This window comes from Cryptotermes secundus, unplaced genomic scaffold (assembly GCF_002891405.2).
Source record: "Cryptotermes secundus unplaced genomic scaffold, Csec_1.0 scaffold259, whole genome shotgun sequence".
NCBI lineage: Eukaryota > Metazoa > Arthropoda > Insecta > Blattodea > Kalotermitidae > Cryptotermes > Cryptotermes secundus.
In genome coordinates, this window is record NW_019742445.1 from 170,945 (window position 1) to 187,356 (window position 16,412).

Below are 16,412 nucleotides of genomic sequence, written 5' to 3' on the forward strand. Positions count from 1 at the left end.
ACGTACAGTATGAACGAGTCTCAGTCGTGTTCATTCACATCCAAGTGCGCTTCCATCATGGACAATGAAAAGCTGATTGAATTAGTACGGGAGTGTTCATTTTTATATGATTTACAGGAAAAAAGATACAGTGATACCAAAAAAAAAAAGGACACAGCATGGAGAGAAATTGCTCAAAAGTTACACACATCTGGTAAGTAAAGAAATATCTTATTTTAAACATTAATTAAGTACAGTGATATGTAAGTTATACTGTAGGCCTATGTTTTAGCCTATTCTTCCCTCTGGCGAATTTAGAAACCTAGCAAATTGTTCCCTGATGCGTAAAGCAGCGTCCTGACTCTTGCCTCCTTGACGTCGTATTGTATTGAAATTATTAGGTGAATTATGTGAAGTCTGGTCTTGTACATGAAAGTTCACATTACCACCGGTTTTAATGAAATTGTGTAGTATGCATGTGGTCAATATAACTTTCTCTGCATTCTCGGGTTTCAATTGTATTCTTCTATTGTACAAACGAAACTTTTGGGTTAGAATCCCAAATGCGTTTTCAACAACTTTTCGCGCACGTGACAATCTTTTGTTGAAATTACTTTTTGTCAGATCAGCTTCTTGTGAAGCAGGATATGGTCTCACTAAGTAAGTCTTCAGTGGGAAGGCTTCATCTCCAATTATGACGTGCGGCATGGGTGTTACTGTCTCTGGAAATGGTTTATCTTCAGGTATATTTAGCTTTTTCTGAGCCAGATATTTTCCAAGCTTCGAGTTGGCAAATATACCCCCGTCGCTATTTTTTCCATAGGCGCCAATATCCACCGCAATAAAATTATAATTAGCATCCACAAGAGCCATCAACACAATTGAAAATGTCTTTTTGCAATTAAAATACAAGGATCCGCTGTTAGCAGGGGCTGTTATTACAACGTGTTTACCATCAATGGCACCAACACAGTTCGGAAAGTTCCACGCATTCCAAAATGCATTGGCAATCCCGCACCATTTTTCATTTGTTGGAATGGGCATATGCGATTCCAATAATTGTTGTATAATAACGTTGCATAAGGCCACAACAATGTTTTGCACGGTGCTTAATCCGAGGCGATAACTGAATGCTATAGATTTAAAAGAGTCTCCAGTAGCCAAGAATCTGAAAATAAATTAAAGTTAAATTTAAAAATGGAATTGGGTCGATTTTATTTTAATTTAATCGTTTTCTTTTTCAGATAAAGAGTGTTAAATATCCTGGAATGCTTTGAGGGACGGGTTTCGACGTGCAATTAAGAGGCAGAAGGAAACAAAAAGCGGGCAAGAATGTGTGACTGTAAAAAATGGAAATTTGAGGATGAGATGTCCTTTCTTCAACCATATTTAAAGGACAGGACTACCATCACTTCCATAAATTGTGCAGAAGGGGAGACACATGATGAAAGCTCCAGCGACATGGAAAGAATCCCATAAGATAACCCGACATTTCCCATATTTTTGTCTCAACAATCGGGTACGCCAGTCTCCAACACACCAAAGTCCACTGCCCCATTGGTGCGCTTACCCACAAAGACGAAATCACGACAATTCCCAAAGAAACCTGAACCTCAGGAAACCTCTTCGGCTGTGATGATGAAATATCTACTGAATCAGAAGCAAGCAGATGACATCGATACATTTTTTTTCCAGTATGGCAGCAACTGTAAGAAAATTTCCACCACGCCAGAGTGCTATAGCAAAAGCACAAGTTTTTTCGGTCATTTCCAAATTAGAAATAGAATTAGTAACCCAACCATCACAACAGCCAGCGACGACACCCACTCCTTCTCCCGGCCCATCTACCTATAGCTACTCAAGTGACAGCTGGAGCTCTCAACCGTATGAGAAACAAAATTCCCAAATAAATATGAACTTCCTCAACACGGCACAAGAACAAGCACTAAATGCTGTGCAAACGTCGGACACACTTAAAGATTATTATAATAATTTCTGATAACACTGTAGTGCTACATAAGTAGAAATTAATAAAAGTAAACATACCTCAAGCAAACCGCTAGTTTTTCTTTAGGAGTTATTGCTTCCTTGAAAACCGTGTCTTCTTTAGTTATCATCACTTTGATTTTTTCCAACAACTCATTAAATTGATATTGAGATAAACGAAAATATTGAAAAAACTTTTCTTCATCATCCATTAGTTCTTTGTATAGAGTCCAGTATTCTCCTTCTGTCTTCCTTTTATTAAGCATTTTATGGACAGAAAAGCGCTTACGTTTACGTTTCTCACTATTTTGAATATTCTCTTCTTCTTCTTCTTCTAATAAGACTGATATATAACACAATTCTTCAGTAGATAGATGCAACATGCTTACAAGAAAGTATGGGCTGGAATGGTTCGATGTCCGATGATATGAAAAGTTCGCAGAAATGTCGTGCAGGAAACGATCGATGCAGGATGATATGAAAGCTCACACAAATGTCGTGCAGGAAACGCTACGTGTATGAAACGATCAATGCAGGATGATATGAACGGACCTTAAACCGCACAATTCTAAAGATTGGCCATGATCTTTGTTGATGGTGATTGCAAACGCCAATCGAATTGGGAATTGCAATCTCTTAAATTGAAATGCCACATCCGTTGGAATCATAGGAATGCGAGGAATGAGGACATCTTCACCTTTGAAAGGTCCTGTCAAGATTTTTGCTTCTACGACGTTGCTCAATAATTTTTTTTTTTACTGCAAGCCGCGTGCCGTTGCAAAGCTTTGTTCATTGCGCTGCATTTCATATTTGTTTCTTCGCCGCTGACTGGATTTATCATCTTAACGTTGAAGTGATATCCATCGGCACCATCCCAATAAATAATTGGATATTGCAGGGCATCGTAGCATCGATGAGTTTCTGCAACTTTGTCAATTGATCGTTTCTCCGATGAAGAACAATATCTCTAGGTTGGAACTGATCTCCGACTGTAACAGTTGTCACTTCGTCTATAGTTGAACCATTGAATCTTCGCACATGTTGTCCAGCAGGCGATTTTTCAGCATGAATAACAATCTTGTGTATCAGATGCCATCATGTCAATGGCTGTCTTGAACAAACGCACTAAATTTTTTTTTTTTTTCGTGAAGAAGCTCTTGCAGTTGGGAAACGATGGACCTTTTTATGCCGGTAGAAATTCCGCAGCGTGCATTTAATTCATCATTTCCATTGCCGATGAAATACATTTGTAGGAATTTATGTTGACCATCTAGGAACGGAAGCAGAGAGCCGGCTTTATGATAAATTTGACCTTTCACTTTGAAAGTTGGCATGAATTGAGCTGTTACGATTTCTGCGCCGAACGACGTCATTTGGAAGCATGAGTTCCTGATGTTAGATAGGAAATGCTTTGATTCGGCGGTATATCCGGCAAGCAAAGTTTTTAATGGCGCTGGCGGTTCTCCAAGTTCAGGCAGTTTAATTTTTCCCGCGGCGCAACACATTCCTTTCGTTTCTCCATTAAATTTCAGAGCCTTGCAATAAGGACATACCTCAGTCATAGTGCCGATGAGAACATGCCTGCTCAAACTATAATCTTCAGCTGGGCTGTGCCGGAATGCAAGGCGATTGTAATCGCGTGATTGCTGAGCACGAAGTCGTGTTTGACGCTGATCTGCTGTTTCTCGTTGACGTCTTTCAGCCACTCTCAGCCTGTCACGTTCATTCTGTTGAGAACGAAGCAGATCTGAAGCTGCAGAACGTGATCGCCGTGCTCGCAACCGCGCATCCTCAAGTCTGGCTGCACGTCGCTCTGCTGCTTCCTCGGCACGTATATGAGCCATTCTTTGCCTGTTTCGCTCGTTCGCTGATGCCCGTTCTTCCCCAGTTTGATTTGCAATTACTCGTCGCACTGCTTCCGCTCCGCGAGTACGACGACCTAAGTTTGATCTTCTGCGAGGCATTATTTGGATGAACTAAAGCAGATCGATTGCACTGAAGAAGAAGAAAGAAAGTTATAACAAAAACATATAAAAGTGCAAAACATTAAAAAAGGAAAGAATACGAACTGGAAAACAAAGAAGAAACAAAATAAAAAATACTAACGCAATATTTCAAATCAAACGCAGATCAATCGACACAGCTCAATTCCACCGCCAATTGCACTGAAAAATAACGAAAGCAGTTAAGAAAACGAAATGAAAAACAATGAAAGAAGAAAAACATAAACTATACTCACCAAATGAACGCTATGGTAAACGACACAGCTCAATTCCAATGCAATGTCACACGAAATAATTAAATCAAAATGAAAATAAATCGAAATCTATGAAAATCCAATTTAACAATGCAATCGGAAACATTGAAATGGAATCGTAAAATATTTAGTATAGCGTGTGTTGCTTTTACGTCCAACAGATGGCGCTGTTTTTCAAAAGAAGCATGTTTTTACCTGTCACAGGTGTGACATCTATATAATAGGTATATAAAAACACGCGCGTATTCGAATGCAACGTTGTGTCAAAATTTCGAAGCAATCGGTGAAGAACTTTCGAGGATTTAAGATTTTGAACAAACGAACATTTACATTTTTATTTATATAGATAATAATGCTGCGTCGTATTTTCACCAAATTTTGAAGCGTCGGCAAAAACCAATGTCTGTAGACAGCTTTCTAGCAAAAAAGAATTAGATATGTATCATACAAGTATATAATAAACTAATTATTTCGATTTTTTTTTTGTTTTCTGCAAAACGAATTCGCATTCCAAGTTGGTTCATTCCGCATAGATGATGATTCACGCTCCTTAACAATGTATATATAATTTTCTTTGAATAAACGTTATATATAATTTTTTTTGAGTATTTTTTTCGGCATGGAACGGATTATCGTATTTTACATTAATTGATATGGGAAAAATTGTTTCGCTTAACGAGTGTTTCGCATTAAGAGTAAGATTCTGGAACGAATTATGCTCGTTAAGCGAGGTTCCATTGTATTTAGGAAAGCTGAAGGTGGGGAAACTTGAAAGAAAGTTCTCTTTCCATCGGATATACATATATTAAACCTCATAATTTCCTCATAACTTACACTTGAACGCCATACAGAATATAGTTTTTCGGTTACATTTAAGTATTATAAATCATGTATTGTAAGCAACAGTACTCATGTTCCCATTTATTATTATTTTCATTAGAATGATGGAATTTGAGAATGTGAAATACACTCTTGTCAACAAGATTAAGATTGCATTTAATGATATAAGAATATCTGATATATTCTTCTCCACCAGTTCAGTACTGGGCAGAACAATATGGCAGAAATAATAACATATCTTAAAGAAATATAATGAATACTGAAAATCTGGTATCTGTTCATATTCCAGTTCAGTAATGGAAAGGATTATATGGAATAAGTAACATATCTTACAAAAAATGTAACGAATACTGAATATCTGGTATCTATTCATATTAGGGTGACCAACTCTCCCGTATTAGAGAGCTAATTTTTTTGGTTCCTCCCGGCTCCCGCATTGACCTTCTACTTCTCGCGTATATTTCGTTAACAATCAAGATCGCAAAATTTAAATGATATATTATTCCCGCCAAATACATTCCGATATAAACTGTCATTATTATCGACAGTTTAGACTTTGGGGTACTCATCGATAAATATCGGAAAATTACCTATAATAATCGATACAAAGCTTAGCATATACTAATCGATAGCGGAATATCCACACCTGCAGAAATGTGCTAGAGATGATTTTGTTAAGTTCTACTGTTGCTTGCACAAGTACATTTCTAAGAATTTTGAGTTATCAAATGCAAATCCTGTCCATTGTCTTTTGCCATTAAATTTAAACACTGAACTTTCTTTCAGACATTTTCAAACCATTGTAAAAGAATTTAATCTTGATTTTGTAAATGAGGACAGCCTGTATGAAGAGTTTTCTGGTGCAAAGTGTTCTGAATGTGGTAAAAACACGACTTACAGAACAGTGTTGGCTCAATATTTTCAGTGATTTAAGAAACAAACAAATTGATGTGCCAAAACTTGTTAATATCTTGGCTTTGTTTTAAGCATTCCAGGCTCAATTGCCCATACTGAAAGAATTTTTTCACTGATGAGCAATAAATGGACTGATAAGAGAAATCAAAGCAGCTTAGCACTAATTAAGTCAGAGCTAATGGTAGCAATTAATTATAACTATAGTTGTAAAGACTTTTTAAATTTGCACAAGAAGATAAATGCTTAGTTCTGCAGCATCAGTGGACAACTACATATAGGTTTGGACTAAGAAACATGCAAATTTGTAAAATTTATTTCATATTGTGACCTGTATATTACGAGGTAATATACAGGTATATACATTGTATTTACATACAATGTAAATTAATTTTGGTTAATATTATCCATTCCATGAACGTTTGCTGGACTGATGCTGCGCCGCTAAAAATGCGAAAAATTTGTCGTGACTAAATAAACCTCCCTTAAATTCATGACCGAAAGTTGTTCACCCTAATTCATATATCGGTTCAGTAATGAAAAGGTTTATATGGCAAAAGTAACATATCTTACAAAAAATGTAATGAATACTGAAAATCTGGTATACTCGTATATTCATATCCCAGTTCAGTAATGGAAAGGTTTACATGGCAAAAGTAACATGTTACAAAAAAAAAAAGTAATGAATACTGAAAATCTGGTATCTATTCATATTCCAGTTCAGTAATGGAAAGGTATAAATGGCAAAAGTAACATACCTTACAAAAAAATGTAATCAATACTGAAAAGCGGGTATATATTCATCTTCCAGTTCAGTATTGGATACTATTATATAGCAAAAATTAATAACATAGCTTAAAGAAATACCATACTTACTCATGGCGCTGAGCCCTTCTTGAGGAGCCGCCAATTCTGCAGCTACTCAAGAATTTCCCAGCATTTTATGGAACCTGAAAGTTCATCACTGTGTTCACAAGAGCCCTCCACTGGTCCCTATCCTGAGCCAGATTTATCCAATCCATCCATTCTATCTCTCTAAGATCCATTCTAATATTGTCCACCCACCTATGCCTTGGTCTTCCCTGTGGTCTTTCCTTCTGGCTTTCCCACCAATATCCTATACGCATTCGTCTCCCCCATTCGTGCTACATGACCTGCCCACAAAATGAAAGAAATACCATTACTATTGAAAATCTTATGTTCATGTTCACCAGTTCATTACAGGTAGGATTATATGGCAAAAGCAAGAGAAGGACTACACCTATAACAACAGAAGTGAATAACAATGTAATGAAAATGAAATACAAAAATGAAATTACATAAATAGTCCTACGGACATTCAATCCTGATACTGATTCTGCTTCTCAGAGTTTCACACTAAGGTGGATAACCTGAACTTTGCAAGTCAATTATAAAGTAATGTCTCTTCATTCTTACCTACACATAAACAAGACCCATGTGTGTCAGAAAACAATTTCCCGCACACTTCTCAATTGAAATATAATACTTGAAGATAAAGACCAGAATGAATTCTGACCCAGTGAAGTTCTAATATTCTGAGACGAAGGAAACATGTTTGCAGAGCGGGAAAGAGATGGAGCTCAAGTTCAAAGTAGGTTTCTTGTATGTAATCGAACTGTGGATGACGATGTTATCATTCGCTGCACAGTAGTTTCTGTTGCTGCACTGCAACTGCTTGTCACCAGGGTTACTTTCTCCAACTTATGAAACATCTAATGATGCTCATGTTACTAGTTGGCACACATATTCTTCCTGCAATTCCATAACTGCTGTCAATTTCTACGGTTGGTATGGGCAGGACATTATAAGGGAAAAATGAAGAAGCATTACTTTCCTAATGACTTACTGATGAGTCAGTATCTTCATCTTCCTCTCTGTGGCCCGCTGCCTGGCAGCTTCAGTCATCAAACTGTTTCTTTGCTTACATCACCAAGGAATGTAAATTCTTGTGAGACATCTCACAATACCATCTACTATTCGTTGGCGGTGAAGTGAACAACCAGTGCACATAATCCACTTGAAGTCAATGGTGCTCTTGATGGCAGCTCTGATATGCTGCTTCACTGAATTCAAATGGGCAGCCTCTGCCATTATAGACTCCATCAGAGTTACAGCAGTACCAACAGTCTCCACCAGCTTCTCAGAAGGAGAGGTGAGAGACTGTTCTGCACTGCACTCCTTGGCCGAAAGCAGCACTTCAGATATCAGGCATGTCTTGCATGCATCACAGCTGAAATCTAGAAGAACCTGTCTGACAATAGAACCACTGATGTAAGCTACTGAGAACACTTCCATGTCACCAGAATGTACTGCAGGACTCGTGTCCATCTGTACTTACTGGGCAACATGGAAACTCTCAGGCACACCAGCAAGGGTTTCCTTGTCATGACTTGTGGAAGGATTTTGTGAAGCAGCTTCAGGTGCCCTGAAAACTGATGTAGATTATCCAGAAGAGCACCACCATCATCCTCACAATTAGAAATAAACACAGAGATCTAAGTATAAGTTGCTGTCTTGTCACCAGAATGCAGGGCAAAATCATGACATTAAGAAAGTTAACAGATGTTTTGAGTGTGTGGCACAGTTCAAGTATTTTTGAATGGCTATAAGAATCAAAACCTGATTCGGGAGGAAATTAAGAGGGTACTGAATCCTGGTAATGCTTGCTACCATTCAATCCAGAACTTTCTGTCTCCTCCCATGCTGTCTAAAAATGAAAAGTTAGAATATGCAGAACTACAATTTTGTCTGTGGTTCTGCATGGGCGTAAAACTCTTTTGCACTACATGTTTAGCACTAATGTGCCATCTTCAGGTGCGTTTTCTCTATGCACGTCTAACTATTGCATTGCATGCCCTGATGTCTTCATACTAAAATGACTAAAATATATAATCGTCATATATAATAATGGATTTTAAATATTAAAACTTTTTAGGATTCGTCATCCTTATGTCGTATCTCAATACGCAAATCATGCCAAACCACCTCTGTGGGAGCACTCTTCCTACATTCATGTGTATTGTGCTCTTTGTTGTGTCTTGCTCCTGTGACTGCGTGCGTTATGCACCAATTTAGAAATTTATTCTGGTGAAGGAAAGAAATTACAAGAAACTATTCTTTCTGTTTTGGAACTCTATCTTGATCAAAATTACCATGTCTATCAAGACAATTATTATAACAGTGTGGCAACTGCAGAACACCTATTTTCGAGAAAAGTATGTGTTTGTGGAACAATTAGGGTGAACAAAGGCCTTCCTCCAGATCTGAAAGAGGAATGTAAATCCCTGAAACGTGGTAAAACCACATTCAGGAGGAAGGGGAATATTCTCCTTCAGTCCTGGAGGGATACTCGTGTTGTGAATATGATTTCCACAATTCACAATTCGAGCATGGTTGATGTTCAAAGGAGACACGGACAGGTAAAGAAGCCTGTTTGTATTTCCGAGTATAATATGTTCATGAAGGGAGTTGATAAGAGCCGATCAGTACTTGCCCTATTATTCTCTTCCTCGGAAAACAGTAAAGTGGACAAAGAAAGTTGCCTTGTGGCTTAAAAATTGTGCCATTTTCAATTCATTTTTGGTTTTCAAAAATCTAAACCCTCATTCAAAACTGAAATACAAGGCATTTCTGCTGAATGTGGCAAAAGCCTGGGCTACAGACCACACAGTGGCGGCACACACAATCTTAGCACGACTGGGGCCGTCTACTTCCACCCCACGCAGGCCTCATTTTGACCCCCCTGGGTGACTGTCGGGTGATATGCGGAAACATACCCTTGCGAAAATTGTGAAGAGTGAACATTTCAAGGGGAAGCAGCATTCTAGGCAATGCCGTGTTTGCGCAATTCACAAGAAAAGGACTGCCTACATTTTCAAGTTTTGTGTAATGCCACTTCACAGAGGGAATGTTTCGAGAAATATCACACCCAAGCACTTCTAGAAGCACTGGTAAGTGTTCTCAAAGAATTTTAGTTCATAAAATTAATTAGGAGATTTTATATTAATTTTTAAAGTGAACAGTGCACAAGTTAGGGTAGTAGGTATAAAAATGCCAGTCCACAGGGTGATTTAAATATTTAAATTGCGGGTCTGCAAAGTGTTTAAAAATGCTGTATCTAACACAATTTTTATGATAAATGGATGGAATTAACTTTGTTTGTATCAGCAAAGAACATAGTGTCGAATATTATAACGGAAGATTTGAAAAATTTTATACAAAGGGTTATACTCCATGTTCAATTTTTTTTTTAACTTTGATGTGTACTGTAAAAATGGTTTTAAAGTTCTTCACAGAGTTGTTCTGCATTATAAATTAATTTCTGCTTGTAACACTTGACAAATTTTAGCAGTCCCTGGTGTCATAAAACAGATGGAAGCAATAAAATCATTTGGTTCTCTGCTGGAAAACCTTACATCTTTGTTACACCCTTCAGATTTTTGAATCTTTTGACTAAAGGACAGAAGACTGAAAGCATGGACAGTCAAGAAAAATCTAGAGGGAACAATTCGACAGTCACTTCATCAGTGCTAAGACCTTCTGTTACAGCTGAAAGAGTTTATTGCCCTTTCTATGGCCGTGAACAGACAGTTGTATCGTGGCTGAGATACAGAGTGCAATCTGTTTTCTGTGTGTTCATAGTGAAATTGAATACTGTAGTTTCATTTCAACCTACATATACATCAAGCAAATAAAAACAAAAAATGTATGTACATCGAATTTTACTATATATTTTAAGACATTAATCTGCAGAATCTGCAATAAAAGTACTGGCTTGTGGATGAGTTTGGTCATAACTCATACGTATACTCTTTTTTGTTGTTCATTTAGGTATCATTTTAATTCCTCTATTATGGTTTTACTCAAGTCTGTCTGGTAATTACTATATTTAAAAATAAATATTTAGGACTGTGCGTGTGCTTGTACTAGTGGCGTGTGCGCGCTTCCACTAGTGGAGTTTAAATGCCCGGCTGGCCAAAACGGGGTACTTTGGCCATAATGACCATACTCATCACTGGCCTGATCAGGGCATTTCAGATGTTAAAGGTTAAGGGAGGAACACAGACTGAGGGTGTCTGGGAACAGGGTGCTGAGGAGAATGTTTGGATTGGGGACAGATGAAGTGACGGGAGATTAGAGAGAACTAGATAATGATGAGCTTCATAACTTGTGCTCTTCACCAAGTATAATTAGAATGATCAAGTCAAGGAGGATTGGATGGGCAGGGCATGTAGGACGAATGGGGCAGAAGAGGAATGCATATAGAATATTTGTGGGAAAGTCAGAAGGAAAGAGACAATCAGGAAAACCAAGATGCAGGTGGGTGAACAATATTAAAATGGACCTTGGAGCGATAGGTTGGGCTGGTATAGACTGACTTGATATGATTTAGGACAGGGACCAGTGGAGGGCTCTTTGAGCACGGTGATGAACCTTTGGGTTCCATAAAATGCTGGGAAGTTCTTGGGTAGCTGCACAATTGGTGACTACTCAAGAAGGTTTTAGCTCTATGACTGAGGTGTGAATGAAGATGTTTCCATGTCATGGAGTTTCCTTTTGACTCTGAAGTGAACTCATAAACCCACGTTTCATCTCCTGTAATGATGCTTTCCACAAATGATACTCCATCTTGGTAATGGCATAGATTATCAAAAGCAGCAGCCATTCTTTCACTTCTGTGCTCCTCAGTAAGCATTTCTGGAATCCGGTGAGCAGACACTTTATGGAAATTTAAATGTGTGATTTCATGAACAGTGCTTTTTGCAATACCTGTCACTTCAACAATTTCACAAAATTTGATTCTTCGGATTCCCGTATCAAGCCTTCGACGACACAACTGTCATCAGCGTGCGAGGTCCTTGGTTGGTCTGTGTTTTATCACTCAGTGCTGTTCTGCTGTCTTTAAATTTTTTGCAACTAACAGTCATTTCCATTCTGCTGAAAACGTTCTGGCCATAAACACTCACTAATCTGTGGTGACTCACTCTGACTCCCTTTTTCTGCTTACAAAAATCTGACCACCACACAGCCCTCGAACTTAGAATAATCTTCAGTCACACCGGCCATTTTGTTCGCTTGTAAAGCACAGACACATATATGAAAATTGAGGAAACTAGTGCAGCTGCTTCTCCTCTAACCGATGTACCAATACATGCAAGTGATGGCAAGATGTTGCACACAGGCCATTATAACAAACAATTGTTCCTTTAATATTACACCACCATTGTAGTTTGTTCTTGACAATGAACTTCTTCTTTCCTTCAGGGAGTGATAAGAGGCTTCTAAGATCCACTAAGGGAGACCCTGTCCTTCCTGTTCATGTCATTAGGGCTGAATTTGATCTCTACTGCATCTTTATAAACTGGTCTCTGCACCTGTATGCCAGCATGCTGATGCTGTTCAGCAGGGTACAATGAACCAATTCAATGGTGGGTTCTGCCATGGCCAGTGTCTCAGCCTGATATAGTCAGATGTGACTGTGATGTTCATTAACCCTGCTCTTGATGGGACAACTAGTGTCTCCTATGCACACCTCCTGACACTTGCAGGGAATATCAAGTGTCTGATGCTTTCAGGCACAGGTCATCTTTCATGGGACAAAGGAAGCTAATGCCTACTGTTTTGATGTTATGCTTAGCTAGCATCATGCTGATGAGGTTTAAGGTGTTTTGGATGAAGGGCAGGAAGGCCACTGCTGTGAAGTCTTACTTACTGCTGGGGTGGGTTCAGAGCCTGACCGTTCTTCATACTATAACCATTCCCATGGAATGTTCTTTTTAGTGTGTCAATTCAGCTTAGAGACTAACCTTGCTGCACATGACTATGGCCTTGTGTGCTAAGTAGGACAGCATGTTGCTTGTTCACTGGTCCACCTTAGCACACAAGGCCATGGCCATAGTATATGATGTGGGTAAGAGGGAATTTTCGATAGAAACTCATTTAATATAATCAAACAGGCCACTGGAAAGCATGGCACAGAGCCTGCAATATGCAGATGGATCAGTGCTATGCTGGAAAGCAGAACCATAACTGCTACATTATCAGGAGAAACCCTGGGGGTGTCCACAGGGGGACATGCTCTCACCTCTGCTGTGGGGCCTGGTCGTTGACGATCTCCTGTGGGGACTTAATGATGATGGGTATTATACATTAGGATATGCTGATGATATAGCAATCCTCATAAACAGAAAATTCCTTTGGACCAGGGGTTTCCAAACTTTTTGAACCGCGGGCCATATTAGATAATTCAGCACTTTCAATGGGCCAGATAAAATTAGAAATTAAAAACTCTAGGTATATGAGTTTTATTGAAAGCACAGAATTTCATAAACTAAATACAAAATACGTGAAAATAAATTATCGTATATTAATGACAACAGATAGTAGCAGCAAATGCTCATATTTTCATCACAAATTACGAAGGGGGACCCAAAAATAACCGGAACCGACCTGTTGTGCGCGCATGCTTTGTAGTTACGAGTTGTGCTGCTAGGTGGTGTTAGCTGGGGGTCTCCCACGACTGTTAGTGAGCTGGCGTCAGTCTGAGTTAAGTGGTTTGTCTGTGGTGCTCTGTTGTGTGCGTTCCTGTTTCAACCCTTTGGCGATTAGTGAGATGGCCGACCAGAAGGAACAAAGAGTGTGCGTGAAATTTTGCTTTCTGTTAGGGAAAACTGCAGCCGAGACTGTTGGGATGCTTCGGCAAGCCTTTAATGATGATGCTTTGGGGAAATCACAGGTCTACGAGTGGTTTTCCCGTTTCAAATCTGGCAACATGTCAACAGAAGACATGCCACGCCCCGGGCGTCCTTCGACAGGAAGAAATGACGAAAACATTGCCAAAATCAAACGTGCAATTGATGAAGATCGTCGAAAGACCATTGACCAACTTTCTGAGGAAACGAACATCTCATGGAGCACGGTCCAGCGAATTTTAACCGAAGGTTTGCACATGAGACGGGTGTCTGCAAAATTTGTTCCTCGCTTGCTCGGAGATGACCAAAGAGAAAACCGCGTGAATGTTTGCCGCGACTTGAAGAGTGAAGTGCAGAACGATCCAGAATTTCTTAAAAGAATTGTGACTGGCGATGAGTCTTGGTGCTACGGGTACGATCCAGAATCAAAGCAATCATCAAGCCAGTGGAAAACTCCAACTTCACCACGACCGAAGAAAGCGCGTCAAGTGCGATCCAATGTGAAAACAATGTTGATTTGTTTTTTTGATGTGAATGGCATTGTCCACAAAGAGTTCGTTCCGCCAGGACAAACAGTGAACCAACATTTTTACCTGGATGTGTTACGAAGATTACGAGAGAGTGTGCGACGAAAACGGCCCGAAATGTGGAGAAATGGGAACTGGTTGCTTCACCACGACAATGCTCCAGCCCACATAGCTTTGATGGTCCGACAGTTTTTGACAAGCAACAACATGGTGATTGTGCCTCATCCACCTTACTCACCCGACCTGGCTCCGTCGGACTTTTTTTTTGTTTCCACGGATGAAGAGAAGTCTGAAAGGAAAGCGGTTCCGTGATGTGGATGAAGTCAAAGAAAACACGCTAAAGGCTTTGAATAGTATCCAGCCTCAAGAATTCCAGCACTGTTTTGAGCAGTGGCAAAAGCGTTGGGACAAGTGCATAAATGCACATGGACAATACTTTGATGGGGACTAATATACAGTTCAATAAAAATGCAAAAATAAAAAATAACAAAAATAAATTCCGGTTATTTTTGGGTCCCCCCTCGTATAATAAAAGAATTAATGTGAATGATGGAATGCTCTTTGCATTCTTAAAATCTGATTAAACTGAGGTTCAAATTATGAAATGCTAATCACAAGTAGCGACTTTAAATGTTCATGGGATAAATTTGCTCTGTATTTCGACTTGATGTACTTCATCTGGGAAAAAGTTTGTTCACACAGATATGTCGTCCCAAAAACGGAGATAAATTTACAAGCAAATTTCTTTAAATTTGGAAATTGCTCAGAGTTCAGAAATTTATAAAATTTTATCAAATTTCCTTCCTTGTATTTGTCTTTAATATGATAATTTTCTTGAAGTTCAATAATTTCCATTTGAATTTGACTTGGGACATCTGCAGCATCACAGTCAAATGGATTTTGAAACAATCTAATTTCCTGAGCACTGGAATCCAAATCAGCAAATCGCTTCCAAAATTGTTCTTTCAAATCTGAAATGACTAAATTTGCAAACGAGGAAGGAAATTCTGCTTCACCCTTTTTATGCAACTCTGCACAGTATAGCATATGAACAAAGTTACAATTTTTCACTTGGCTTTCCAGAAGTATCAACTTTGCTCTGAATGCCTTGATAAGTGCAAATAAATCACAGACTAAGTTATTTTCACCCTGCAATTTTAAATTCAAATGGTTCATATGGTTCACCAGATCAGCAATAAAGCTAATTTCCAAAGCCACTCGGTATCTGATAAAAGTTGTTCATGATGGTTTTTCTCGGTAAGAAATATATCAATTTCATTCCTGAACTGAAAGAAGCGCGAAAGAACCTTTCCACAGCTAAGCCATCGAACTGAAGTATATGTCAGGTCAATAAGCTCGGAATCACATTTACCTGTACTCATTTGAAAATTAGTTCAATTGGTGCATTTCTGCACAATTCTTTCGCGGGGTGGATAAAATGATGCCGCGGGCCGTAGTTTGGAGACCCTTGCTTTAGACAGTATCAGAGCGTCTTCAAACATCTCTGTACAAGGTTCAACGGTGGTGTGAAAGAACAGGTCTTTCCATCAATCCCAATAAGACAGTAATTATACCGTTTACCAGGAAGAGAAATATAAAGGGTCTTAAGGAACCGAACCTCTTATAAAATGATCCAGCTCTCCAGCGATGTCAAGTACCTTGGTCTAGTATTAGACAAGGGACTGATATGGAAAAAGCAGCTAGACAAGGTCATCAATAAAGCCTACAAGGCTTTTTGGACATACACAAGCATGTCTGGTAAAACTTAGGGGCTCCAGCCGCATGTTGTGCATTGGATATACACTGTGGTTGTAAGACCCATAATTACATATGGCACCACAGTATGGTGGCCCAGAACTGAACTCAAGACAAGTAAGACAGAACTTAGCAAATTGCAAAGGTTGGCTTGCTTGGGTATCACAGGAGGAATTCAAACATCTCCAACACCTGCACTGGAGCTAATCCTTGGACTTCCCCCACTGCATCTACAGTTGGAGGCAGAGGCCAGGGCAGGAATATGCTGTCTCCAATGCAGTGATCAATGGAAACCTAGATCCGATAGTTTCGGACATGCATAAACATAACAGAGTACAACTGATATGGGTGCCTGGACATGAGGGTATTGCTGGAAACGAAACAGCATATCAATTGGCTAAGATTGGAGTTGAACATCCGTTCATAGGACCTGAAGCAGCCTGT

The 16,412-nt window shown here is 39.1% G+C and overlaps 1 protein-coding gene across 1 annotated transcript; it reads right to left on the bottom strand.

Moving 5' to 3' along the window:
• Positions 1-152: 152 nt before the first annotated feature.
• Positions 153-7,066, bottom strand: LOC117282995 (protein ALP1-like). Its single transcript, XM_033754982.1, has 2 exons — positions 7,040-7,066; positions 153-1,147 (listed from the first exon to the last, which is right to left on the bottom strand). Exon 2 carries the CDS (start codon positions 1,021-1,023, stop codon positions 268-270), a length of 756 nt encoding a protein of 251 aa, XP_033610873.1. The 5' UTR covers positions 1,024-1,147; positions 7,040-7,066; the 3' UTR covers positions 153-267.
• Between the last annotated feature and the right edge of the window lie 9,346 nt (positions 7,067-16,412).